At 54.6% G+C, this 26,810-nt stretch overlaps 2 protein-coding genes across 4 annotated transcripts in view; one reads left to right on the top strand and one right to left on the bottom strand.

Moving 5' to 3' along the window:
* LOC136110033 (uncharacterized) overlaps positions 1-26,810 on the top strand; it is a 158,347-nt gene that overhangs the window by 68,251 nt on the left and 63,286 nt on the right. The gene's annotated exons all lie outside the window — the stretch shown is intronic.
* Positions 2,288-23,607, bottom strand: WSCD1 (WSC domain containing 1). The gene is made up of 9 exons (XM_065853124.2): positions 22,836-23,607; positions 15,081-15,762; positions 11,606-11,720; positions 10,781-10,965; positions 7,484-7,605; positions 4,698-4,839; positions 4,138-4,302; positions 3,495-3,695; positions 2,288-2,696 (listed from the first exon to the last, which is right to left on the bottom strand). Exons 2-9 carry the CDS (start codon positions 15,499-15,501, stop codon positions 2,344-2,346), a joined length of 1,704 nt encoding a protein of 567 aa, XP_065709196.1. The 5' UTR covers positions 15,502-15,762; positions 22,836-23,607; the 3' UTR covers positions 2,288-2,343.

The following is a 26,810-nucleotide window of genomic DNA, read 5'->3' as shown; positions in this document are numbered from 1 at the left end:
GTGCGCTTCCAGGAGCGCTCGTGTTCCCGGCTCCCGGCCGCTCTGGTGACGCCTTGCTGGTGTTTGACCCCACAAGAGAATGGGGTGTGCCCTGGGTCCGGGGCTGCAGCAGGGTGCGATGTAGCTGCAGTTTGATGGAGCATCTGGATTCCAACCTGTTCTTTGTGACAGTTGCTCACTTGAAAAACCTCGAGTGCTAAGCTCTTTTCTCAGATGTAGCGTCCCTGCCTTGTTCTGGCTCCCTGCTCGGGGGCCATCGCAGCCCGGGCTTCCTGAAGACGGCGGAAAGCGGGAGGGGATTGCATGTGTATTTCTGCTTCTAATATGCTACTATTAGATAAAAAATAATAAGAAAAATATATGTGGAGTGCACATAAACGTGACTTTTAATGATATCATAGCTTTTTTTTTTTACTAAAACATCCCAGTTAATTAAAGCTCGATGTGCTAAGCCTGGAGCTTGTTGAGTGCAGGAAAACCTGCCTGGCCCGTAAATTGCTTGGGGTCTTCATCTGCCCCTGTGTTTTGTTAAAATAGATGCAGTAAAACCTGGCATTCCCCAATAGGATTCTGCTGTGTGACAGTCCCAAACGCAACTGGATTTGACTGATTTCAGTAGATTTATTGCTGGTGTCACTGCCTGACCTGGCACGAAGCAGAGGAGTCCCAGTAAAATTTGGTTACTGGATGGGACAGTCTGGTTTTTCAGAGCTTCCTGCCCCCTCGATCCAGGTTTTGGGCTCTGACCACTGTGTCATCTGCCCACAGATTATTTGCTCTTGCGAGATGGAGCTGGAGAGAGGATGTGATCCATGTCTGGGCAGATAAAAAGGGCTATTTAAGCAAAAAGGGAGGGCAGTGGGAGCTACAGGTATGTTCAGGGTGCCGGTTTGGAGGTGGTTCCTGAGCATTAGAGGAAGAACATTCTGCATCCTTTTCCTAGGAGAGTGAGGGGTGGAAGCACTGCAGCTGCTTTTGAGGCCCGGTGGAGGGAACGATGAACCAGACCCGTTCGGGTAGCGGTCCCGGCCGGAGAAGAGCAGGGGCGGCTTCCCCCCCCCGCCCGGTGAGAGCGGCCCCGCCCCGCGCCCCGCCCCGCCCCGCCCCGCCCCCAGCCCGGGCAGCCCTGCAGGGCTCCGCAGCCTCTGTGTTGTTTTAAGCACCAGGGATACACACGCAGAGGAAGTCCGGCTCTCTTTATGTAAATTGCTTATTTTATTAAAAGTATTTTTTCACTCAAGGTTTTAAGAAATCCTTTATGTCACATGAGCAGAGGCATCCCACAGCAGGGCTGTGCGGCTGCACCATCTCTGAGCGGCTCTGGCAGGACCGTGGAACCGGCAGGTCCCGCAGCGCGGAGGAACGGACCGCAGGGCACTGCAGTGAGTTAGAAACAAACCGCACGTCGCTGCCGGGGCGGCTCCGAGAGCAGCAAGAGCAGCAAGAGCTGCGGGTGGGATCCACAGGGCTAGGGCTCATCCTGCTCCCCGGCTGCTCAGTGCTGCCCGGCCTGGCCGCTGCTGCCACCAGGTGCACCAGGCGCGGTGACATTTGGCCCCGGTGTCCACCCACACCCACGGTGACTGTCCGGGCACAGAAACCTGTGCTGCTGGCCTGGCTGGCTGCCCGCCCTCCCCCAGCCCTCTGGGTCCCCTCCATGCCCTCGGGGCCAGGCCTTGGGTCTGTCTGGGGCTGGTGACACCCAGGGGCTTCCACCCCGGGGGGGATCTGCAGCCGCCCACCCGCAGGGCTCCCATGGCCCCAGGCCGTGGAGCCCTGGGGTCGCTCCCGCAGCATCTGTGCCCAGCGCCCCAGGCACCTTCGCCCGCTGCTGCTCTTCTCCCCCTGCACTGCTGTGCCAGGTGACCTGACCAGCAAACCCAGGAGAAGGAAGCTCGTGGGCAATACTGAGATTTTTCTTAAATGATCAGTTGAAAACTGTTGATCAGCGTTAAGAATTTTTCCCCTCCTCCTCGACACCCGTCCATTTTGCGCGCGGCCGCTGGCGAGCCGGGCGGGCTGGCGGGTCTGCGGCAGCAGGAGGAGGAGGGCGGGCTGCCCGCTGCAGGGCTGCTCCGCTGGGACGCTCTGAGCCGTGGGTGCAGGGGGCACACGCAGGTGGACACTAATAGCTTTTTGCCTTGGTTTACAACCCGATTTCCATCCTTCATTGCTCGCCTTCTGGAGCACTTAGTGCCCCGAAGAACACCCAAGAGCAGAGGGAATTTGCACTGCTCAGCAGACTCCACAGGTATCTTTGCTTTAACTGCTATAAAGATCTGGTCTCTTTTGTTTTTTTTAAGAAAAAAGGTGTTTTATTTTAAACAGAGTGCTACCAGGCTGTCATCTTGGCACGTACTCGCTGGGCAGCCCTGTGAAGTTTCTTCCCCTCAGGGCTTCATCCACTGTCAGGATATATCTGTTGATAAGATCTTTCATTTCCTGGGTGAATGGCTCAAAATCCTTTTGCTTAGCACCAGATCGCTTGAAATTCCCATCCCTGTTGTTCTCCACGCAGAGCAGTCTGTCCTCCGTCACTGTCACGTTCAGGAACTCCACCATTTCCTTCAGCTTGGGGATGAGGCTTTGCTTCAGGTCCTCGTAGTGCACGACGAGCAGGCGCTTCCCGTACTTCAGCCAGTCCAGGACGTGGGAGGCCCACCAGGACGCGTAGCTGTTCACGAAGTCCGGCCACTCTGGAGACCGAGAACCGGGAAAGGAGGCGCTGTTAGCTGTGCCGCACCGCTCCCCGGGCCTCACCCTGTGCAGCACGATGCGCGCTGCTGCCCCAGCCCCGGGCCGTGTGGTTTGCCAGCCTGCAGCTGTAGTAACAGAAACACGTGCGGGGAGAGATGCAAGCTGGATCTCTGCTGCAGAGTCGGGACGCGGCCGTGTGCCCAGCGGGGAGATGCTGGTCACACCGTCCAGCGTGCCAGTCAAACGCGTGAAGCGTGGCAGGCATATTCTGGAGCCGTTTCATGTGTTCAGGGAACACTGAATCTCAAGGCCCCTTATTGCTATTATCCTTATTTATCTGCAGTGCAGTAGCACCTGTGCAGTGCTGTAAAATTTCCTTCAGGAAATGTCATGCTCCGTTGAATCCTCCGAATCTTAAATTAGATTTCTCACGGTTATTACCTGCTGCAGGGGTAAATTTTCTTCACCTCACATAGCTTGGCATGTGGGCTGTACACAGGGGGGTTGTACCTGGACGTGTTTTCTGTGCCAAACTGTGCGACGGCAGCAAGGTTGCTGCGAGCCTGTGGCCGCGGCCCGGGCGCTGTGCCCCCCTCCGCTGCGGGGGCTGCGCGGGGAGACCCCAGCCCTCCCGAGAGCTGCTGCGGGTGCTCTGGGGCCGAGCTGGGCTGCGCTGGGACTCCGGTCCCACTCAGTTTGCAGTGCTCATTGGGGTCCCAGTGCGTCACCCTGCCCCAGCCTGCCCAGAGACGCGTCTCAAACTGTCCCCACGGCAGCCCCGCCGTGCCCCCTGTTACCTTTGCTCTGCCAGTTGCGGTCGGTGGCGTAACCCAGGTGCCCGGCGTATTTTCTGTTGAACTCTGCCATCAGGGACTTGTACGGGTTCCTTATCAACAGGATTGCAGAGTCGAACATCTCGATTTCCGTCTTGCCACTTTCATGTGTTTTCACGCAGATGGTCCTTCTACTTCTCCAGTGGTCTTTTTCTCCTTTAAAACCTGTTGTACAAGACAGGATTGTTGGTTTGTTCACTTGGCGGCATGTCTGTGCTCCTTCACACTCCAAATCATTCCCCGTAGTGGTGTAAAACCGTTGTGAACTGCCCAGTCAATTAAACCCACCCCCAGGGCCTGGGAACCATCCCCCGCGTGTATCTCGTGCCGTGGGGACGGGGACCGTGCGGCCGCAGTGTGCGCTGCGCCGGGCCTCCCTCCGCAGCTCACGGCCGACGGCCACGCTGGGCGCTCGGTAAATACCGTACCCCTCAGGATGCTGTCCTCCCGGAACAGCGACATTCAAATATTCAACCCTCGCATTTCATGTGCTAGCAAAGGGTCTCATCCTCGGGGATTAGTCAGTAGTTTAGCTACCTGGTCTTTTGGACCGTTCTTCTAGATGGGAGCCGCGTGCGCGCGGGTGGCCGTGCCTCCGGGTGCGTACCTTTGTTGTAGAGGGCTCCGTCGAAGTAGTAGCTCCCCGTGTAGATTCCGGTGGCGTGCTCGATCAGGTGCCGAGCCCACGTGTTCCCAGCCCCCGGAAAGCTCGACAAAGCAACAAACACTTTGGATTTGGTGGCTAAGAATTTCCTGTCCGTGCAGCGGGTGTCTGCGAGTACAGAAGATATTTCATCATTAGGAATGTGCCTTTTTAATAATTCCACTGATAGCTCTTGATTACAGGGTTTATTGCTGCTTTCTTCTCTCTTATGAATACAGAATATCAGTTTGAGTCCAGTTGCGAGTTGGCTACTTTCCAAAACTACTTCAGCCACAAGGCGCCAAAGAGATTATCCTCAGAAAGGGGTTTGGTAGCTTTGTCTTAGGCACCGCTTCTTGGACAGCGCTGTGGCCAACCACTGTGCTTGCCAGCAAGCTGTGGCCGGAGCTCGGGCTGCGCCGGCTCGGCCTCGCGCCCTCCCTCTGCAAGATAATTACGTTTCTGGGGCAGGGGAGGCTGTGCTGCTTAACGAGAGAATGGAAAGGTGCTTCAGGAGCTCGTACCTTGCACCGGCGTCTGGTACACGCGGCAGTGCGTCCCGGCGCCGCGGCAGAGCCGCCCGTCCGCGCCGTCCCGCAGCGGGAAGCGCGCCGTGGGGAAGCCGCAGTGGCACTCGCGCCCGCGGACCACGGCCAGGGGGAACTCCTGCGGGAGAGAAAGCGGAGCCGCGGGAGAGAAAGCAGAGCCGCGGGAGCGAAAGCAGAGCCACGTGAGCGCCACGGCGCCCGCGGCCCAAACCCTGCTGTACAGAGGAGAGTGAACCTCCGCACGGCCACTGGCACCATGAAAGCGGTGTTTGATACGCCAGTGTGAAGCCCACGCGTCTTGTACTGCTGTCTTTCATATGGCAATTCTTAAAAACTGGCTTTCAGACACAAGCTTTGTAAAGCTTGAAAATTCACAATCTTCTGGGTTTTCGTTATTCATAAAAATAACTTCACAATATTCCTGCAGCACTTAGCACGTAATTCTACCTGCAGAATATCAGTGTGGTAAAAGCTGTTGTTATTTACTCCTGAAACGAACATTTTGAATTGGATAATCTTTTAAACGTCTGTTTCTATTGTCCCAAAGTGAGAAGTCAGGCGGTAAAAGGTTCGTCTTGTTCAGTTGGTTTTACCAGTGTTTGTGCACAGGAAACTTGCCCTTAAACTTAAAATTGATGCAAAGAAGATTTAGACCCACTAACTGCTGCAATCGTGTTTAAAAATAGAAAGAAAAGAGTCAAGCCATAAAGTGTGCGTCTTTGTCTGGCTGCTTCACGGCTGCCAAGAACGAATGTGTGCAGATGGGCTGATGCAGAGTTGGAGCGCTACTACACACGCTTTTTGGAAAAACTTCCGAGCTAGGACAGCAAGTAGGTCTTGGCGGGGGCTGCGGGTCCCTGCTGGGCTCGGGGCTTCGCGGCTGGTGCTGGGCTCCGCGCTGGTGCTGGTCTCCGGCTCTGGACACGCACGTCTTGTCTCATGGCCCCTGCTTCTAGAAAGGGAAACCCCACCAGGAACCCAGCGTGACCGCCGGCTCGCTCAGCGGGGCAGAACCGCGGCTCTGAGAGGCTCACGGGTAGTGCGCGTTGCGGGGAAACCACTCCAGGGAGAATTTCTGGCTGTAATAAACTTCTTCTAAATGGATTTGATGAAAAGTAGTTCAGGTCTTGATGTACCAGTCGTACCCAAGCAGGCACCAGGCTGCAAAGCAGCGTTGTGTGGTGGCAGAGCAGTGCAGCTGGGCTGGTGCTGATGAGGATGGAGAGGAGTTTGAGGGAAACGCGTGCTGATCGTTTGCCGCAGAAGTGAGCAGCTGCTCGTGTGCTCACGCTTGCTGCTTTGCTGAATCCGCCCCTCCAGCTCGCTCTTTCCTCTCTCCCAGGGGGACGGGGTTGTGTTCCCGGGTTTCCAGACGCTTGGGTCGCTCAGCGCTGCGGGACAGATGGAGGAGGCTCAGGGGTTATTCAGGTGCAGAGCGTTCAACTCCAGCTACTCCAAATCAACGCTTTTTGCCTTTTAAAAGTCTTTTGGATGCGGGGAGTGTGTGACAGGCCTGCCGAGCAGCTTATCTTCCCTCGTGTTCCTCCTCTGATAAGGAGTCAAATACAACACGTGTGCCTTCTGTGCCCAAACAGCCAACGTTTGCTTAGCAAATGAGATATGACATTCTCAAAAACTATTTACAGATTTGGTGCAAGGGCAAAATAGTTCTGTTTCTGTGTGCAAACAGGAATTTCTCCTTTAAAATGAAGCAGTGTTTCTCAGTTTAAGAACTTAGTAAGTGTCCTGGCACTCAGATGCAGCCTGGAATAGAAGTGTACCTTGTGCCTCGTGCCAAGGGGCACCTCAAGCCGTGGAGTTTTCTGGAAGGCTGGGGTTTTGTGAGGAGGCCTCGTCAAACGCTTCTCCAGAGCTCTGCATCTGCACCGGTCGACCGGAGCCGTCGTGCCTGCGGGTCGGGGTGAGCGGTCGGGGGGCCCGGCCGTGGGGAGGGGGCGCTGGCCCGGCTCGGACCGGGAGGGAGGGGGTGCTGGGAGTGGGCTCCGCAGTGGAGTTCCGAGCTGGCGCTGGCAACACCAGCGGCGGCGGAGCAGGGGGTGGTTCTGGAGCAGGACCCGCGGTGTCGCGGCTCAGCAGCAGCTGATTGTTCCGACTGCATCTGCCTGGCGCAGCGCACGCAGCCGTTGCGAAGGAGCGTGCTCAAGCTTGGCTTCCCTTCGCTTTTTGATCAAACTCACAAGCCATCCGCTTTGCTTACCGGTGTGTTTATGCATGCCCCAAGCTCTGGGTATGGCTTTAAGCAACCATGTAACGTTGAAGTGCAGGAGTAGTCCTCCAGCTCAGTGCACACAAATCTGCAGTGCCTCCCTTCAGTTAAACACGAGTGTATTGCCAGAGAGATCCACGGGCCAAGTGTTCCCTCTCTCCTGTAAATACTTAAGATTGTCTCATGTTCCCAGCCGCCACACTTCCACACCCAAGTAGAAACTGCGTGCAGATAGCTCAGCACGGACTCCTCTGTTCCGCTGTGGCGATGCCGGAGGTGCACACTCGCCACACAGAACGGCTTTTCTGTGCGTCATGTTTAGCGGCATCGCTCCGGCTTTCCCGCCTGCCTTCCCCGCTGCGGAGAGCCCATGGACCACAGGCATCACTAGGTATTTACTCTGAGTTTTGTCCTTCACAAACTCATTTACACGTTTAAAGCTCTCGGGCACTAATCTCTGCTGTTCCCTTAGTAGATTAAAATTTAAAATAAAAGAAAAAAAAAGGAAAGGATGTGAAATGAGAACTGTTCTTACTTTCTTGGAGCAAAATTCAGAGCACGTCTCCACCGTCAAATTGGGCTGTATCAGAGAGGCTGGAAAGGTGTCTGTTAAATTTTCTGGAGCTCTGAAACATCCTCGATAGATAACATTCCTCCCTGCAGGGATACGAAATAGGTTTCTCTTGAGAAAACAATGTCTGTAGTATCCTGTCTCTTTCTCAAAGAACAATATTAGGTTCAGAAGCTAAAAATAATAAAATAAATCATGTGTTCCAAATGCTGTAGAAATAAGAGAAACCATGATATGCACTAGAAAAATAGGCTGCAAATGCTGTGGTATTGAAAGGAGCACAAGCCCTCAGCCTCGTACTACCCAGGAACCTGGGGCTGCAGCAAGGAGCTGGAGTTGAGTTCCGCCAGTGGAGGGCATTGCTATTGTTTGCAGGTCCTGGGTTGCTTCCCCTGAAAGACTGCACAGCCCCCATGCAAATCTACAAAGCTTCCCCTGATCTGCACCAGAAAAGGCGTTTAAATGAATCCTGCGACCCCCCGGGGATCCCCCTTCCTGCACGGCTGCTCCGTCTGAGCTGTCCCGCTCCTCTCTCTTTTCAGTGTCTGAGCTGTCCCGCTCCTCTCTCTTTTCAGTGTCTGAGCTGTCCCGCTCCTCTCTCTTTTCAGTGTCTGAGCTGTCCCGCTCCTCTCTCTTTTCAGTGTCTGAGCTGTCCCGCTCCCCTCTCACTTTTCAGTGTCTGAGCTGTCCCACTCCTCTCTCTTTTCAGTGTCTGAGCTGTCCCGCTCCCCTCTCACTTTTCAGTGTCTGAGCTGTCCCGCTCCTCTCTCTCTTTTCAGTGTCTGAGCTGTCCCGCTCCCCTCTCTCTTTTCAGTGTCTGAGCTGTCCCGCTCCTCTCTCTTTTCAGTGTCTGAGCTGTCCCGCTCCCCTCTCTCTTTTCAGTGTCTGAGCTGTCCCGCTCCCCTCTCTCTTTTCAGTGTCTGAGCTGTCCCGCTCCCCTCTCTCTTTTCAGTGTCTGAGCTGTCCCGCTCCCCTCTCTCTTTTCAGTGTCTGAGCTGTCCCGCTCCTCTCACTTTTCAGTGTCTGAGCTGTCCCACTCCTCTCTCTTTTCAGTGTCTGAGCTGTCCCGCTCCTCTCACTTTTCAGTGTCTGAGCTGTCCCGCTCCCCTCTCACTTTTCAGTGTCTGAGCTGTCCCGCTCCCCTCTCACTTTTCAGTGTCTGAGCTGTCCCGCTCCTCTCACTTTTCAGGGCAAGGGATTTTGCTGCAGCCTTCGAAATGTAAACTGCGCTTTTGTAAGCCGTCCAGGGAGAAGTGTTCAGCATCGGCCTCTGCTCTCACCTGCTCCTGTACAAATGGCACAGAGTTAGGCAGAACTGCTCCATTGACTGAACTCAGGATTTGGCCCAAATACTTGGTAGCAGCAGCAATACAATTACCCCTCCTGCTCAAGAGAGAAATGTCCCTGGAAGAACCAGACAAAACCCGAAGTGCGGTGGAGCCTGGCTGCCCCGGGGAGGCGGTGCCTTTGCACAGATGAACTGGTGGTCGCGGAGCAAGTAACTGAGTGGCTGGTTAGGAAAACAGAGAAGTCTGCGTGGTGTCCGACACTTGTGTGATTCTCGTGGCTTTGTGGGCTTTACAAAGGCGGACAATGTGTTTACTTCATTGCTCTGTGCTAACTATTGATAGAAGTTTCCCAGCATGACTCGATAGGGAGAAAGGTGGGTTTGTGAATGAATTTTTGTCTTGTGAGTCCTAGTACCCACTCGCTACCTTAAACAATGCTCACCAGAGCTGGTGTGGGAAATGTGAATTTCCCTGAATTTCCTGGCTGAAGGGCCCGGGTTCCCCAGCACGAGCCCAGAGCAATCTAAGGAGAAGCTTCTCAAGTAGTGTTCCAATAACTGTTCAAACCCGATACTGGAAGCCGTGCGCTGTCTTTGGGATCTCTCGGGACGTGCAGATGCAATAAAACCAGGACTCTGCACGGTAGCTCAGGCCGCGAGCGGGGCTGCGTTTCCGTGCGGGGGGACCCAGCGACCCCCGAGGGAGCGCGCGCGCCGGCGCTGCACCCGCTCCGCGGAGGAGCAGCCGCGGGCCGGGCTGGTCTCTGTGTCCGGCCCCGCGAGTCACGGCTGCCGTACTGTTCCGAGTTACTCTGCAATAGACTTGTTCATCGTGATTAATGCTTCTGCTGGGCGCTCGGCTGCCTTGTGTCAGGGGGATTCTTCAAACAGTCAAATATCAGGTGTTACTAAGGGCAAACAAAATACAAGTCTAGCTGCAGGCTAGACTAATTTCATGACTAACTAATTAACACTTAAGAAAAAAATAAATGCCTCCTTTTCTTGTGAAATATGTATGTATATTTTATGCTGAAGATTTAAACAGCGATGCATGTCCCGGGAAACGTGCCAATGTGCCTGTCAGCCTGACACTAGCAATTTAGCTCTATGCACCTTTGATATATAATTTATATGTAGCTGGGCGGATTACTGTACAAACCTTGACTTGTCTCTAAGAAGAAATGAAGTACCATGAATACTGGCACAACCTAAGGTCTTGGTGCTTCTCAGCAAATAACATCCATTAAGGTCTTGTGAGCTTGCCAAAAGTAAAGACTGCTCAGCTGTTTAGATACTTCATGCGCTTTGCATTGGTCCAGAGGTTTATCTGTGTATCTCCCTTGGTAGCTAGTTGAATGACAAGCAGAGTAAGTGTTGTCATCGAAGGCGCAACAACCACCCCAGCCCCTGCTAGAACACAAGTCCTCCTGTCTGAGGCTCGGGGGACAGGCGTGCATGGCGTGCACTGCACCAGGCCGCCCGGCCTCTCCCGGTCCTCCTCTGCAGTCACACCGCACACTCTGTTCAGCAGCATTTCTGAGCACAGGGTGGCACCGGTAAGTGCTCTTCTGCCCTTCTGTTACAAGGCACCCCCTTCAGGGTAGTTTCTTAAACACGTGTGGGATTGTCCTCATGCATGGATGCAGAAGGGAGTAGTTTTTCCTCAGCTGAAATTCTGCTGCTGTTGCAGTCGCAGTGCTCGGTATTTTCTTTCGTCCCATGTGGCAGCCCCGAGGCAGCCGTGACAGGCATGTCTGGCTCCGAGGTGGTGAGCAGTGCTGCTATTTCGGGAGGGAGCTGGGGACCGCACCAGCAGCAAATTGGTACCATGCCCCACGGGCACCCTCGTCCTCTGCTGTTTCAAACTGGTGATAAATGGAGTGCAACAAGCAGCGGGGACAGCCCTGCGCTCAGCCTGGCCGCGCTGTCCCCCAGGGCAGCGGCCGTCCCTCCCCGGTCCCACACGCACTCACCTCGGCGGGCGCCTGCCTGCAGCTCCTCCACCCTGTAGACGGAGAGCCGGTTCACGCCCCCGCACACGGCGCCCTTCTCGCCCTTGCACTCGCTGTTGCACTCCTCGGGCGCGGCGGCGGCGGCCGGGAGCGTGTTCCCGCAGTAGCACTCTGCTCCGTACGCCAGCCCCGCGTAGCTGTACGCCCTGCGGGGAACAGAACCAGGCGCTGTCGGGACGGACACCCGTGCCCAGGGCGGCGCTTGGGACAGACACCCGTGCCCAGGGCGGCGCTTGGGACAGACACCCGTGCCCAGGGCGGCACTTGGGACAGACACCCGTGCCCAGGGCAGCGCTCGGGGCAGGGAGCTGGGCTGTGCCTCCTGGTGCAGGTGTCCGAGTGACAGTCCCATCTCCAGCTGCCGTCCCCTGCCGCTGCTGCGGACACGGTGGCCTCACTGCTGGGGTGACACTGCCCCAACCCGGGTTTTGATCAAAAATGGTTCAGGTGGTTTAGAGTGACAGAGAAGAGCAGCCTCTTTCAGAGGTTCTGTTAACTGGCATTTAAAGCTGAACGTTTTGGATCCAGTCAGGCGGTTTTCAGGCACTCAAACCGGGCAAGGCCACTGCCCGACCAGCTGGCCCAGCACTCGCTGCCTCTCCTGAGATGCCTGAGTTTGCTGCTCGTCCCGCGCTGGGTCGCTGAGACCTCCAGCACTGAAGGCATGAGATAATCACAGTTTTCACAGGTGCTACATGCTCAATGTATGCATGCTTTTTCCATTTCAAATTCAGTTCCACTTATTGTCAGCTGAGAGAAAACTGGCAGTGAAAAAATATCACTCACCTCTCAGCACAAGCTTCCTGACAGTGAGATACTGTCATTTTTCTTAAGTCATAAAACACAGCTCCCTTCAGTGTCCTCTCCCTGGAGTCGTCGCTGAAGCATCCCATGTAGGTGCCTGTGTGCATGCAAGACCAGGGTTAGACAACGCGCCTGGGATAGAGACGGGAGAGAGCAGAACAAACGTTCTGCAGCGAGCCCGTGCCGTAAGCTGCAAGCGGGGCTGTGTTCACCGACCCCAGCTTGTCTGGGGCCCTGCTGTTCTGTAGCCCCGTCTGCCGGAACGCGGCCTTTGGAGCTGCTGGTGGAGGGCGAGCTCAGGTGTCTGGTGAAGTGAACAGCATGGGAATCAGACCCTTCCCTCAGCCGGTTCCGTTCGCAGACCCAGAGCGTGCGACCGCCCGAGCTGCGGTTCCCGCAGGCGGCCGCCACCTGCTCGACCCCCCTTCGTGACAGAGGATGGGACTTCCCGAGGTAACGAGGAGGTGTTCTGCAGGGCGACGCACGCTTGGGGAAATCGTGTGGGATTTCTCCCAAGTTTTCTTGGAAATCTCGGGTTGATCGTGAGATGGTGCAAGAGAAATACTAAGAAAACCAATTTTCTTTGGTTACATAGAGTTACATTAAAGCTCTAATGGAAAGGTAATTCAGTCTCAACTGGGCAGTGGTGCCAAGCTATCGCGCTGAGCTATCTCTCCTGTGCAAATGAATTTCTTAAAATATGTCTTCCTTTACTTAGCATATGAAAGGTAAATAATTCTCTTAGACTGCATCCTATGTTGAGCCTCTTGTCATGACCAAAATACTATAAAAATCCAGCCCTATTTCAATACACCATTGGAAGGATGATGTGGAGTCCACTATTATATAGCAATTCTGTGTATATATTTTATAATTAAAATATGAAAGAAAAAAGGAAATTTGATTTTAGAAGTGGTAGTATTGTGATGGTAACACAGGGAAATTAAATAATATGAGCTGTGGACAGGAAGAGAATAAATTACGAAAAATGAAACTAAAAAGCATTATGTTAACAATAAAATAATCCACAAGTAAAAGTTCAAGCCACTCTAACAGAGATTTTGGAACTAGGAATAATAAATCAAAAATGTAAGTGTTACAAACACGACGGTAGGTTCAAGGACCTGCACATTGGTAATTGTCAAAAATGCAATTAGCAAATTCACAAGCTGTGACTGGACATCCCAGCACACGTTAACGAGGTGGGAGTCGTGCCCCCGCAGTGAGGGTGCTCCACGTTGTACTGGAGGCTCTTGATTTGGGTACTTGGTTCGGCCCCGTGGTGGCAGAAGCTGGAGCGCGGGGGGCTGAGGAGCGCGGGGGGCTGAGGAGGAGCACGTGGGGCTGAGGAGCGCGGGGGGCTGAGGAGCGCGTGGGGCTGAGGAGCGCGTGGGGCTGAGGAGCACGTGGGGCTGAGGAGCACGTGGGGCTGAGAAGCGTCTGCCCCGCGTCCCTCCCGCCCGCGGCAGCAGGTCCCTGTCCCTGAGGGAGTCACCACCGCCCGGCCGTCACCTCAGCATCCTGTGCGATGGCACAGCCAGGCCAGGGGAGACAGCACCGAACACCCCATCTGCTGCAGCCGTTCCTAACGGAAAATGCTCATTTTTTACCTAACAAATCCCTGTTTTGATTTGTTGTACTAATAGCATTTGTCAGTCTCCCTGGGAGGACAAGATACGGACCCTACCCTGAGCCACTTGCAAAGTAAGCAGGCAACATAGCTTGATGTGGAGGGAAAGAAAGGACATGAGTTTTGTGACCCGGGGCTGTGTGGCCCTGGGTGGACACAGAGCAAGGCAAAGTGAGCAGGGGATCCACACAACGTGCCGGAGCAGGTGCCACCGCTTTTGTCTTGGGTGAAGGGCCTGTGAGGAGAGCCCAGCATGGGCCGGTGTGTGGGCAGGGCCGTGCCACACCGGGAAGCATCGGGGTGACACGGAGGAACCCACAAATGTGGGCTCTGGTGTGCCCCAGGGTTGGCCTCTGCTGTGCGGGGAGGAGCGGCTGTAGCCTCGTGTTGTGTGTCGGTCCAGGGGCTGTTGCTGGGCTCCGGGCACCCCGGCTGTGTGCTCAGCACACGTCATGAGGCGCAGCGGGCTCCTCTGGTGCTCAGCACACGTCATGAGGTGCAGCGGGCTCCTCTGGTGCTCAGCACACGTCATGAGGTGCAGCGGGCTCCTCTGGTGCTCAGCACACGTCATGAGGTGCAGCGGGCTCCTCTGGTGCTCAGCACACGTCATGAGGTGCAGCGGGCTCCTCTGGTGCTCAGCACACGTCATGAGGTGCAGAGGGCTCCTCTGGTGCTCAGCACACGTCATGAGGCGCAGCGGGCTCCTCTGGTGCTCAGCTCACGTCATGAGGCGCAGCGGGCTCCTCTGGTGCTCAGCTCACGTCATGAGGCGCAGCGGGCTCCTCTGGTGCTCAGCACACGTCATGAGGCGCAGCGGGCTCCTCTGGTGCTCAGCACACGTCATGAGGTGCAGTGGGCTCCTCTGGTGCTCAGCACACGTCATGAGGTGCAGCGGGCTCCTCTGGTGCTCAGCACACGTCATGAGGCGCAGCGGGCTCCTCTGGTGCTCAGCACACGTCATGAGGTGCAGCGGGCTCCTCTGGTGCTCAGCACACGTCATGAGGTGCAGCGGGCTCCTCTGGTGCTCAGCACACGTCATGAGGTGCAGCGGGCTCCTCTGGTGCTCAGCACACATCATGAGGCGCAGCGGGCTCCTCTGGTGCTCAGCACACGTCATGAGGCGCAGCGGGCTCCTCTGGTGCTCAGCACACGTCATGAGGTGCAGTGGGCTCCTCTGGTGCTTAGCACACATCATGAGGTGCAGCGGGCTCCTCTGGTGCTCAGCACACGTCATGAGGCGCAGCGGGCGCCTCTGGTGCTCAGCTCACGTCATGAGGCGCAGCGGGCGCCTCTGGGGGCCGTCCGCGCTCTGCAGCCCTGTCTGCCCCAGGGCCTGCCGGCAGCGCGCTGTTGCACGGCGCCCGCGGAGCGCTCCTGGAAGCTGCAGGCTGGTGCTCCAGGTAACTCTAGCGGTTAGTTTGCCTGACTCATGCTGTGACTCATCTCCCATACACCATCACTGTCACCTTCTTGTTCGCATTTCTAACAGTTCACTCAGCAGGAGTCATGAGGTGGCACCCATTTTGTGGGTTTTTTTGCAGAAGGTGCCCCTTTGTTTGGGTAAATTTATTCAACAAACTAAAGAGCAGTTTAGTAATGTGGTGTCTAGTCATCCAGATCCCGTTCCTTTTCTGATTATCAGTGAAACATCTCCAGGAGCAGCTCGTTCTTCCAGCGGCAGCGCACCGCGCTTCGGCCTGTGCCTGCGCCCAGGGCCCGGTGCAGGGGCGGCCGTGGGCCGGGAGGCGGGCGCTCGTGCCGGCTGCGGTGCCCGGGAGGAGCTGCGGGCTGTGTGTGTGTGGAAGGGGCTGGGGCCGTGTCCCTTACCTTTGTGTTCAGCCGTGCGCCTCATCGCTTTCAGTCCCGCTGTGTGCGTGGGCTCCTGCTCGCTGATGAACCTGTGGAACCACCTTCTTCTCAGCTGCCAGAGCTCTGAGTTGCGGGACACGAGCCACCGCGGGCCGTGCCGCGGGCCCAGGGCCGGCTCCTGCCGCGGGTCCGTGCCCACCGGCGGCCGGGCTGCGGCGCGGGCGTCCTGCGGCATCCTGGTGTCTGCCACCTCGGCCCGACCCGCCGCCTCCGGCACGGCCTGGTTAGCGGCGGCGCCGCGGGAGCCCTGCTGGAGAACCAGGCGGGTCCGCTGCAGCAGCAGGAGGCTGCCGGCCATCAGGTACGCTGCGGTGAGGAAGAAGAGCAGAAACTGCGTCCGACGGAGAAACTTCTGCAGCCTGAAGAAAGCTCTGGCCATGCCCTTGCTGAAGCCGGGCCCTTCACGCCTCCCGACAGGCCGCCGAATCCCCGCCTGGCCGAGCGCCGGTTCCTCCCGTGAGTTCAGCCCATCGCTCAGGCGCTGCTCCCGACCCGAGGCCTCGTCCCCGGCCCGCTGCGGCACAGGGAGCCCGGCAGGGCCCGGCGCGACGCGGCTGCCCGGCACAGCTCAGCCGCCGGGCTCGGGCCGGCCCCGGCGCCGTGCCATCGTGCGCTCTGCCGGGCTGCCCCACCGCCGATGCTGAAACACCAAGCGGGAAGGTCAGTTCGCATCCCAGTGGAAAATACCCATCGCTGGGTGACTTCCCCCACCCACACCCCTCAGCTGAGCATTCCTCTCTGCTGTTTATAACTATGCACTTTAAAAAGTGTAATCCAGTGAGAACAATTGATTAAGTAGGAGCTAGTTTCAGATCACAAGAAATACCTTTATGATGAGGTTATTTCACTTGGGACATTTAGAAAAAAAAGCTTTTGATTTTCTTTTGTTAATAGCTGGCATCTCCATTCTCTGTCGCTGGCCGAACAGGCAGCCACAGTGTAGGCACCTTTTTCGGAAGGTGTTATCAGATTCCTTCCTTTGAGCTGAACAGTAGCTCAGCTGCACGTGCAGATCAGAAGGAAACAGCAGTGTGGGCGTGTGGGGGAACACACCAAAACTGCATCAAATCACAGTGGGTAAGGCAATAATTACCAATCTCTTTGCAGCACAATAAAGTCAGGCTTTATGCTGGAAGGGTACGGCGGGTTCTGTACTTAGGGAGCTGTGTGAGTTGCTCTGCGTGTTGCTTTAAAATAAACCAGAGATCCCGCTATTTTTTACTAGATTTCTGTTGCCAAATATTGACGATGCCATGGACAAAAACTAGTGAATATTTGAGAAGAGTCGTTTCAAGTTTTGCCAGATATCTGTTCGCTGCTTCCGAGCTCTGCAGGCGTCAGTTGTGCCGCTGTAACCACGGTGGGATTGTCGGGGCAAGAAAAGCTCCTTTGTGCTCTGGGGAACCTTTAACCTCTGGTAGCAAATGCGAGCTGGCATCTCCCACAAGTTCTGCTTTCCCAGTCAATCCCTCCCCTGCGGAGCCCGCGAGGGCTGAGAAAAGATGCAGTGTCTTCCAGAAAGGAAAATATTATGGCTTTTGCTTATCTCGCAATTGGGGCGTGCTCATGAAATCTGCATCCTGACAGAAACATCCGCTCACTGTATTTCTGGGTTTGGTGTCTGATTTAAAGTTTTGTGGATATTCACTTATGCCTCTCTCTTAAATAGATGCTACTAATTGAGTCTCCACCCACTCCCTTTTCATTAGTTGTGCAACTTCTGTCTTAAGTGGCAATCACAACCAAAGCCCAAAAACTTCTAGGCCAAAAATGCTCAGCTGAATCTTTTGTAGATTGAGCCTCAGTTCTTTTTGTGTGACCTTTCAGCCTCAATTGCTAAACAGCTTTGGCACAAGGCAGGAGTCCCTGTCTTTTGATCTTACGAGTCGGGTGGTCTTGAGGACCTGTTTTAGGTGCTTTTGAAAAATGTTTGTTAAAGTTCATGTATGGTGATCTCAGTTTTACAGGGCTGCAGAATGTCCAGTGGTCTTGTGTGTGTTTATCTCTGCGCTTTGTGCAGGAGCTCAGCCTGCCCAGGGCCCTTCGCAGCAGCACCGGTGGGTCCGGCAGCAGCGGTGAGCGCGGGAGCAAGGCTGCGCCTGCACGCTGCAGGGGATTCAGGCCGCGAAGTTACCGCAGCCCGCTTCGACAGCTCTGAGGCCAAAGAAAACGCATTGATTTACGCCAGCTGAAGAGCTGACCCGCAAAGTTGGATTATTGAAAATCTCTGATCAATGTTGTGAGTGCTCAAGAATTACAGTAAAAGGGTCAGAAGTACCTAGACAGATGAACAGGAAATTAGCCATAATTAGATAGTGCAGATTGTTACTGCGCTAATTTATCTGAAGAAATACTATCGTATCTGCATAGGTGTGACTTGATTCACTAGTTGTTCCCAAAAGGGGCTGTCTGATCTAAGAGAAGGTGCCACGTGCTCTGGCTGCGTGGGGCTCTGGCTGCGTGGGGCTCTGGCTGCGTGGGGCTCTGGCTGCGTGGGGCTCTGGCTGGGCTGGCTCGGGGCTCTGGCTGCGTGGGGCTCTGGCTGGGCAGCCCGGGTGCGCGGCAGCATCCCACGTGCTGGGGAGAGGCTTGGCCAAGGGCAGCCGCATGCTGTACGGAGCATGCAGCTCGCTGTCCCAGTTGCGATGGCTCCTGGTGCAGGGTGGGTTGGCCGTTGCCGCTGTCCCAGTTGCGATGGCTCCTGGTGCAGGGCGGGTTGGCCGTTGCCGCTGTCCCAGTTGCGATGGCTCCTGGTGCAGGGCGGGTTGGCCGTTGCCGCTGTCCCAGTTGCGATGGCTCCTGGTGCAGGGCGGGTTGGCCGTTGCCTGCCCAGCAGCGGGCGCGGGCGATCGCTCCCCCCCCCGAGCAGGTGAAAACCCTGCGGTAACTGCCCAGGAGACCAGAGCTAATTACATGTGCAGCAAGCTCTGCATCCCAGCACCAGGAAACGCTTGGCGCAGCTCCCGTTGATCTGCCTAGTTTGCTTATTCGCTTATTTACTGGGGAGAAGCTGCTCCTGGGTCTCGAAAGACTGACTTTGCCCAGTGGTTGAGAAAGTTGAAATGGTACAAGCCCATTTCACTGCAGTCAATGTGACATATATAAATTACCTCCAGATGCATTCGCCCTCAGTACAGTTGCCATGACAGTACATTGTGGTAAAAACCAACCAAATAAATAAGCAGACTCTCCGCCCACAGCAACTGCTGCAAATGTGCAACTCAGAAATTAAACGTTGCTTTCTAGGGGGAAATAGCGGAGAGTGCTTCTGACATAAAAAATGTCATCTGAGTTGTTCCGTAAACTGCATATTGCAATATCATCAAAGTATGCCTAAAAGAATTGAAGTGCATCACTTTCGATGATATTAACAAGGAAAGAGGATATGAACTGGTATCTGGTAATAGAAAATGTACCATTTGTCTTTTTTTGTACATTTTGCTTAAAATGAACAAAGGGAAATGGAAGAAAAGTAGAGTCTTCTGTTCCCGTTTATCAGTTCTCATAGCCCAAGGGGTTTTAGGACCATATTAATTGAGAGTTGAATGAGTGACATCATAAAAGGGTAATGGAAAGGACTTTGAGACGGGCAGTGAGAACTGCTAAACAGCAGAGAAGGGCTCTAGGTGAAGAGAACAGTGAAAGGGTTAATGCTGCAACAACAAAAGGCAAATGCTGAGCACTGGCAAGGACCAGCTCTGGAGAGGTGAGTGCGGCACCCGGATCTGCGCCCGCAGCCGGGAAAGGGCCAGGGGCCCTCGCACCGCGTCTGGTGGCCGCGGGTCTGTGAAAGGGACACGGCTCTGGTTACGGAGGGTGGGAGTTGGAGGGGGTGCAGGGACGCCGCCTCCCCGCTGTCTGCGTTGCTGCCCGGTCCTGCACAGCGCTGGGTGGTGCTGGGGCGCGGACCGCGGGCGCCGCGCGTGGTGCCACAGGGTGCGCTGGCGGCACCGAGCCGCACGCCACAGGCGTTTCCAGCTTCAATTGCTGGTTTTCTTTTAATCCTTGTTTTTCTTTCATTGCATATGTAATACGAGATTTATAACTGCCACTAGAAAGTTGCTGTAAGAAAAAGCAGGTCAATACCTTACTTCCAAAATGATTTTGCAAAGTGTGACAGAAGATCTCACACTAGGCAGCTGCGTTAATATATTTGTAAAGAGAAACAGAAGAAAAATGGTTCTTGTTCTTGGCAGTTGTGCTCTGCTATCCAAAGGAGTAGTTACAGAATATTCAAGGAAGAGTAAATACTGTGATGCTATCAGAGCCGGTAAAGGCTGAGGAACGGCCTCGGGCTCACAGGTGAAGAGTTGCTCGGTTCAGGCCTGTCCCTTAATAGGTTGCTCAATGCAGAAACTTAGGTCAATACCGCACTGACGGCTGCAGCTCATCAATAATTGATCTTGTCTAAAGACCAGCAGGATTTTGCAAATTCAGAGTTCCTGGCACAGAAGCAAGCCTATGTTTTCTATTGCAAACTGAAGGGGATTGGACTCATGAACACTATTTTTAGAAAAATCCATCCCTCTTCCACATTTCTCCTTCCTTTTGTCAGCTTGCTTTGAGGACCAGTGCAGTCAGGACCTAACCAGGGGATTCTGGCCCGCAGCCTTTCCTCTGGGGACACGCTGCCGTTCCCTCGACGCTGGCTGGGAAGTCAAGGCCAACGTGTCATACTGTGTGAATTCACGTAGGAAGGAAAACTCTGGAGAAGCCGCAAATTAGATGTTTGGATCCTGTCAAATATGTGCGGGTCCCTTTATTGCGATAGTTACAAGCGCCCTGCGTGACTCCGAGTACGTGCCCGTGTTGGTGCGAGGGCCAGTGGCGAGTCCTCGCGGCCGTGCTTTCGGACGTGGCCAGAGCCGCCTCCCGCGTTTGAGAAAGAGCTAAAAACGATGGCAGAGGCGAGCTGTCTGCGCCCCCTCGAGCTGTGGGGATTCCACACCATCCCCATCTCCACACCACAGGGCAAGAGAGAAAAAAGAAGTCACGGCTCACATCTGTGTGGAAAGCAGCACATGCTAAAAGTAAAGCTTAGGAGAAACGTGCTGGTACTCCCCTGTCGTGAGCCAAAATCCACTCAGATGAAGCTACACGTTGATGCTGATGGATTTTGACTCAGATCCATCGTTACTACTTCTAGCTCTTTAAGAAGGTGTCATGAGGAACCACCTCACAAACTTAACACTATAATTTCTGAATTTATGCAAAGGAAAGAAAAAGAGGTGATATTGTAATTCCATCACCTTTCCTAGGACATTCTTTCACCAAGAAGAAAGGAAAATTTCTGTGGAGAGTTACTAGAGTATTTTCCTTCACTGACTTGAACATATGCTCCTCTGTGAGATGAGCTCTGCGGAATGGAACCTGATGGCTGATCTGTCTGGCAGTTCCAGTGCGATGCTCAGACGAGACCCATCCAGAGCCCAAGCACCCATCGCTGCGAGGCGCGGGGTGGAGGGGCAGGCGCGCAGGGGCCAGGCCCGACCGGCTCCAGCGGCCGCCACAGCCGTGCCCATTGCGCTTCTCCGCGTTCCCCTTCCCTGCCCTTCCTGCAAGGCGAGTGCAGCTCCGTCCGCCCGGGCAGGGCAGGCGCCCGGCCGAGGCCGCGAGGCTGAGCACGGGCCAGTGCCTGCGCTCCGCTCGCGCACATCCTGCGTCACCCCCGCGTGGAGCCGCGTCACTCAGTTCTGCTGCTGCAGAGCTTGCTGAGGGTTTGAGTTGAAATACAATACAAGGGTTTCTTCCTCATCTCTTCCCAAGTCACCTCCAGTTGTTTGATTTAGAGAATAATTTGCCACTGAACTATTTCTAGAAACCAACTCTTCTGCCCATTTCCCATCAAAATCAAGATTATTATCTAGGGGTTTTCAATGAAGTAATGAGATGACCAGTGAGACACAAGCGAAGGGACCTGTCCTGACCACTGCATCTCCGATGCGTCCTCTCAGCGTCCCTCCCACAAGATCTGGCCGTACTGTCTGGGCTTTCAGAAGCAATAAGCGCTTGGTGGCGGACGGATCTGTGCTGGCTGTACACACGTGCTGCCCTCCTGAGCAGCTTTTTGCTGCCACGACGCTGCTCTGAGCGTCACTGGGAGCTCGACGCGAGGTCTGTCAGCTAACCAGAGGTGAGGCGGGCACCGCAGCTCCTGGGCAGGCTCTGGTGGCAAACGGTGCAGCTTGAGAGGGCTTCCCAGCAAGCTGCTTCCTCCCTTCCCACTGCGTTCAAAGCACACTTGCTACGAGGTGTAATAGATTGCAAAGTTACCTCTTCGATGCTGATACTGTGTTAAAACTGTTAAATAAGGTTGAACTGTGATAAACCAGAAAAAAATGGTTTTGCAGATGTAGCAGAAAAATGGAGAGAAACTCTGTAGTCCATAAACCAGTCAAATGAAGTTGAAACTACACAAGTCAAAAATATACATGATATCCACTGTATCCAATATGGGAGATATTTTACAGTTAAGAGGTAATCGGCTTTGGAAGCGAAGGCCGTGTCACAAGCAGCTGCAGCCTGAGCCGGCTGGGGACGCCGCGCTATCCGTGCGTCTGCTCCCGGCAGCGCTCACTGGATACCCCACTCTTGGGAGAGCAGTTCTCTAGCGCGGCCGGGGGTAAATGCCGTGTGTCGGTGCCCGCGGGAGCGTGCGGGTGCAGAGGAGCTGCGGAGGCGCTGGTGTGAGACAGCGCCGGCTCGGACGGGGCTCCGCTCCAGCCCCGGCACCCGACCGTGGCCATGGGGTCTGTGTTCCATTAGCCAATACTTTTTACCTAGCTCAGTGATAAAGTGATAATCGGGAGAGCCGATTCCATGCCAGCATGGAAAAGATGCAGACATTTGCATATGTACATTTTATATGTACACATACACACGCATCTGTATGTGTCTGTATGCATTCTGGGCATAGAGGAATGTGTACTCTAAAGGTAACGTGGAATCTGCTTTCACCCTTCACTGATAATCGGACACCCAAACAGTATCTCAAACCTAGAAAGTGTCTTGATCGATAATAAACCATTCATGCATAATGTACATCCCTTGATATTAAGGACTTAAGCACCCAGCAAATGATGCTTTGTCTGCAGTTTCCAAAAACCCACGATGTGGTTCTGTGGCTATAGGCTGAAGTTTTGTAAGAGGTTGTTGTAAAAAATGTACCATATATCGGTTTTGCCTTATCCCACAGTAGCTGGAGATGACATTTTTTTTCCTGTGTGCAAGGAAACCTACTGGAATTAAAATAACATGCAAATCTGCAACGGAACCATAGGTGTTTAGAAAGTGTCTTTCGTAAACCCCTCAACATGCAAATTCCTGCAACATCCACCTACTAAAAATCGTTACGGTGTTTACTGAGCACAGTGACGCTTCAGGAGCTGTTCAGAGAAACCCAGCTCCCTGGCTGCGTGACACAGAGACACGTTATTCACGTCCACTTTCCGAGTGAAATGTTTTGTGGATGCTCTCAGAAGGGCATCTCGAGAGCCAACTGCAATTGTGATAAATAATGCAGCTCAGGCTCGTGTGCTTCGATGCCGTGGATAAATTGAATAAATCAAACAACCACTCAGACTGCGATGAATGTTAATACCTCAGCCTCTGCAAAAAGTTGCCTGGTTATTACTTGTGTCAAGGCCGGCTGACAAACAGCTTGCGGACACAGATAATAATGCAACTGTGTAAGAAAAGGAGGAAAAAACTCACCTTTCTTTTATGGCCGGTGAACTCCTGTTGTATCCGGGCAAAGTCCTAGACGATCCAGCGGAATATTATCAGAAACTGTAATGCCTGTCTGAAAAGCTCTAAATCCTGCTCCTCTGCCCTTCCCGCTAATCCGCTGCTGCTCCCGCTGCCGGCGGCGCCGTGTCCTCCCGGCTCCTCCCGGCCCCTCCCGCTGCGCCGCCGGCTGCCGGTGGTCCCGGGGCTGCCGGTGGTCCCGGGGCCGCCGGTGGTCCCGGGGTGGCCGCTGCTCCGCGGGCCCCGCCGGGTCCCGGGCTCAGAGGGGGCGGGCGGGGGGGCAGCGCTCCATGGCCTCCTGCGCCAGCAGCCTGGGTCGCAGCAGCCTCAGCGCCGCGCTGCCGAGACCTCAGCCGCGGCTCGCGTTTCGTAACGCTGCCGGTCGGGAGCCAGAGCCGCCGCACGGCTGCTGCGCGCAGGGCTCTGCAGCCTTCCGCAGCTACAGACGTTTCCAGAGCTCCCGCGCACGCTGTGCGTGTGTGCGTGTGTGTGTGCGTGTGTGTGTGTGCCTGTGTGTGTGTGTGTGTGCGTGTGCGCGGTCGGAAGGCGCGGGTGGCTGCGCAGGCAGGTGTCGGAGGCGGCGGCAGCGCCGCGCAGACCCGGCGCGACCAGCTGAGCGGATGCTCCTGTTTGTTCGCGGCGCCTCTTCCCGCTAGGGGCAGATCCCTCTGAGACCCAGACCCTTCCCAGCAGGTCCGGAGGGCCCCGGAAGACCCCGCAGCCTCCCAGCACCGACTCAGAGATTTCAGGCGGCAAATTGTTATTCTGGGCACAGGTAGCTAGCAGTAAATTATTTATAAATGTGAGAGCTGAAAGGCAGTTTGCTGGGTGTGCTGACGTCTGCCTGCTCTGCCGCCTCCGCTGCACGTACAGGCTCCTTTCTGCTGCTGGTTCACATAGAGATTGATCCGTTTATAATTATTCTTCAAGCATCTGCATTTAAATGGGAGTAGGCTGCACACTTGTAACTGCATGTGGTTTTGAAGCACCCCTTGGCTTTGCATATTTAAATGAAACCAGTGGAGATTTGTCTCTTGGATTCGACATTGGATGCAGTTGTGGGGACCCTGGTTTACTCCCTGTGCTGAGGAGTGCGGGTCAGTAATGTCAGGCTGAGCACAGCCTGGCTGCGAAAGCAGCGCTCGGGTGTTCCTGCGTCTGAGAGGACAGACGGACATCGGGTGCCACATGGGGACCAGTCCCGTGTCCCCTGTGCTGCCGGGCCCTGGCGCTCTGCCGGCCCCGCGGTGTCGGCGGTGGCGCGCGGCTGGTCTGGGCCTGACACGCGTGCGTGCGCTGCCGGAATCACACCTGGCTTTCCCACCTCCGCACAGGTCAGACGGGGAGGGACCGGCTGTTGGTTCCCGGTCCCTGCGCGCACGCTGGCTAAGGGGCTGAGCAGAGAAAAGGAAAACCAGGTAAAGAGCTGAGCAGGATGCAGACATGGGAAAATGATATAACAGTAAGAGAAAAGGGACCAAACTAGGAAAACAAAGCATGTGTGCGGTATGGTAATGTTTTAAACCAGCCTTTTGGAGGGGTGAGGGGCGGCTGGAGGCGAGATCCTAAGCACTTTCTTTCCATGCTTGGTGGTTCTGCTTGGTTGTTCCACAAAACACAGCACAGAAATTGCAAAACGAGTGGCATTACTTTTAGAATCCTGTTGTGGGAGCCGTTCTTGCGCTAAATGACTCAAACTTCCAGTCACTTTAGAAAATAGGCTCAATTGTAAAAGTAGAGATCAGTTCAGGAAGTGACAATTTTTACTGGTGTGGTTTCAAGAAGAAACATCTGAAAGGCTGCGGTTTCATAAGTGAATGTAAAGTAGCAAATAGTTTTCTGGTCCTTTTCATTTAATAATCCTAAATACTCAGAGATTAGGCATTTCATGTAATGCTTACCTACAATTTTCAGTTATTTCATGAAATGATTGAGCAAAACAGCTGTTTAGTGCAGTGGTTGCTAGCGTCATTCTTTTTTCAGAATGCCTGATTTCATAACATAAATGCCATATTATGTGTAACATAGGGAAAATGATCAGGTCTAGTACAATTATTGGCAAAACTCCCACTGATTTGAGAGCACCCCCTGTGTCAAATACCACGCATGGAGCGTTTGTGGAAGATTGTGCGGTTCAGTAAGAATCTTCCGTTCCTAAACCTGTCTCGGGATCTGCTGAACAGAGCGGTGGGTGCTGGGCCGGTGCTGGGCCGTACGGCGGCGCTGTGCGATGTGCCGCGTTGCGCCGGTGCACCCGACCCAGGCAGCGGTGGAACGCGGCTCAGATGGGGGGGAAGAGCAGATCAGCCCGTCTGGTCTGGAGCCTCAGAGCCTGCTCTGTCCTGCTGCCCTTGCTGCTGAGGTGGGTTCTGGTCGATACCGCTGCTGTGTTTGAGGATCTGACAGGACAGATTCTGTTCCCACTAATGAGTGCTGGAAGAAATGACTCCTTAAACAATAAATGACCAAAAAGGATAGCATGGATGAGCCTCAAACACACTACTGGTGTCTAAGTGGAGGTGAACTAACATTCAAAAATACGAGAGCCATCATGAAAGAAAGCCGAGTTCATGAGGGATTTGGAGGGTGAAGGTAGATTCTCGGCATCAATAAGGATTACTCTGACTATAGCTGGTCCTACTGCTCAACTTCCAGTTCATTGAAGACTGAAGTACCCTGTGGAAAAGAAACGGGTAAATATAATGAGTTTTGGTCAGGACGTCGCTGGCCTAGAGGTCATTAAGATTTTGTTTCTCACCTGTAACACAGCATCACATAAAACGGTGAGAGGAAGCTTGGGGTGACCCAGGCAGTGGCTCTGCGCTGCGTCGCTGCGCTGGGCAGCTCCCGAGAGCCGCGGCGCTCGTCACCGGGCGGCAGCGCCGGCATCTGCACCGCGGCGCCTGCACGGGGCTCTTCCTCCTTTCCAACGCTGCAGACTTGTTGATGTTCCCGTACTTCAGGCATACATTATGTTGTGTGACATTTTTCCTCATGTTTCATTTACACTCTTAGAAGTTCCACAGATATTTAAATATTTTTGAAGAAATGCCAACCACACAGATGGCAACTGCACACACTGCTGCAAGAGAAAGTGGTGGTGCTGTGGTGAGCATCCCTGGGAAAGGAAATGCCACTGGTGGAACAAAAATGAGATGATGACAGGGCTGCTCTGAGCTGTCGACAAGGGCCAGGTCAGGCAGGTGTTGTCAGCGAGCAGGAGGGCGCTCAGGGGGCTCAGCCGCAGGCGCTGGGCAGAGTAGGCAGACACGAACACGAGTTCTGGGGTGAATTTATTGTTAGTTTTGCAGTAAAACCCAACCTTTTTGTGATCTCTGCTGCTCTTTGAGCTTGCAGCTTCATGCAAAAGCAACTAAACTGAGGGTATCGTTTGACCTGACCCTCGCGAGATGGTGGTGGTGGAAAGGGATTGTTTCTGAGTGGCTGCTGAGGGTAAATTGGCTAAAAGTACCACTGCAAGATTTGAACCCAAAGAACACGGTAGCACTTTGGATTGTTTTTATATACCTGTAATCTTTGAGGTGAATTGATTCTGATTTGGGGAGCAACGGCCTTAGTTGTAAGAGACGGTCTCTGGTGCAGCGCGACCGCAGCGCACAGCTGGGCTGTGTTCTGCAGGAAGCTGCACTGGATAGTCTTGGTTCTTTTTGGCCTCAAAAGCTGTTCAGCCCTTGTGGTCACATCTCCTGTAGTGCTCCCGGCTCTGCCCACGTGTTCCTGTTGTTTGATGTCCCCTTCCCTGGCTCGGCGAAGGCTGTGACCGCTGCGCGGTGCCTGCCCGCGGTGCGTGGCCAGCCCGGCCGGGCCGCGTCCCCGTGCTCGGCCCCCGGTCCCACCGTGCTCCGAGGAGCAGAGCAGGGGAGAACGTGGAGCTCGGCCCCTGGGGGCCTGGTCCTGAGTGCACAAGCACTAAGGCTTGCG

Source organism: Patagioenas fasciata, chromosome 19 (genome assembly GCF_037038585.1).
Source record: "Patagioenas fasciata isolate bPatFas1 chromosome 19, bPatFas1.hap1, whole genome shotgun sequence".
NCBI classification, from domain to species: Eukaryota; Metazoa; Chordata; class Aves; order Columbiformes; family Columbidae; genus Patagioenas; species Patagioenas fasciata.
The sequence above is the reverse complement of the archived record's forward strand: the minus strand, read 5'-3'. Positions and strand labels throughout refer to the sequence as shown.

Excerpts from the sequence above, each read along its gene's own strand:
- WSCD1 (XM_065853124.2), bottom strand. The coding sequence starts at position 15,501 with ATGGCCAGAGCTTTCTTCAGGCTGCAGAAGTTTCTCCGTCGGACGCAG. Across the intron at positions 4,303-4,697 it reads GTACCAGACGCCGGTGCAAG|ACACCCGCTGCACGGACAGG; the intron begins GTACGAGCTCCT and ends CTGTACTCGCAG. Across the intron at positions 3,696-4,137 it reads CGGAGCCCTCTACAACAAAG|GTTTTAAAGGAGAAAAAGAC; the intron begins GTACGCACCCGG and ends CTTGTACAACAG.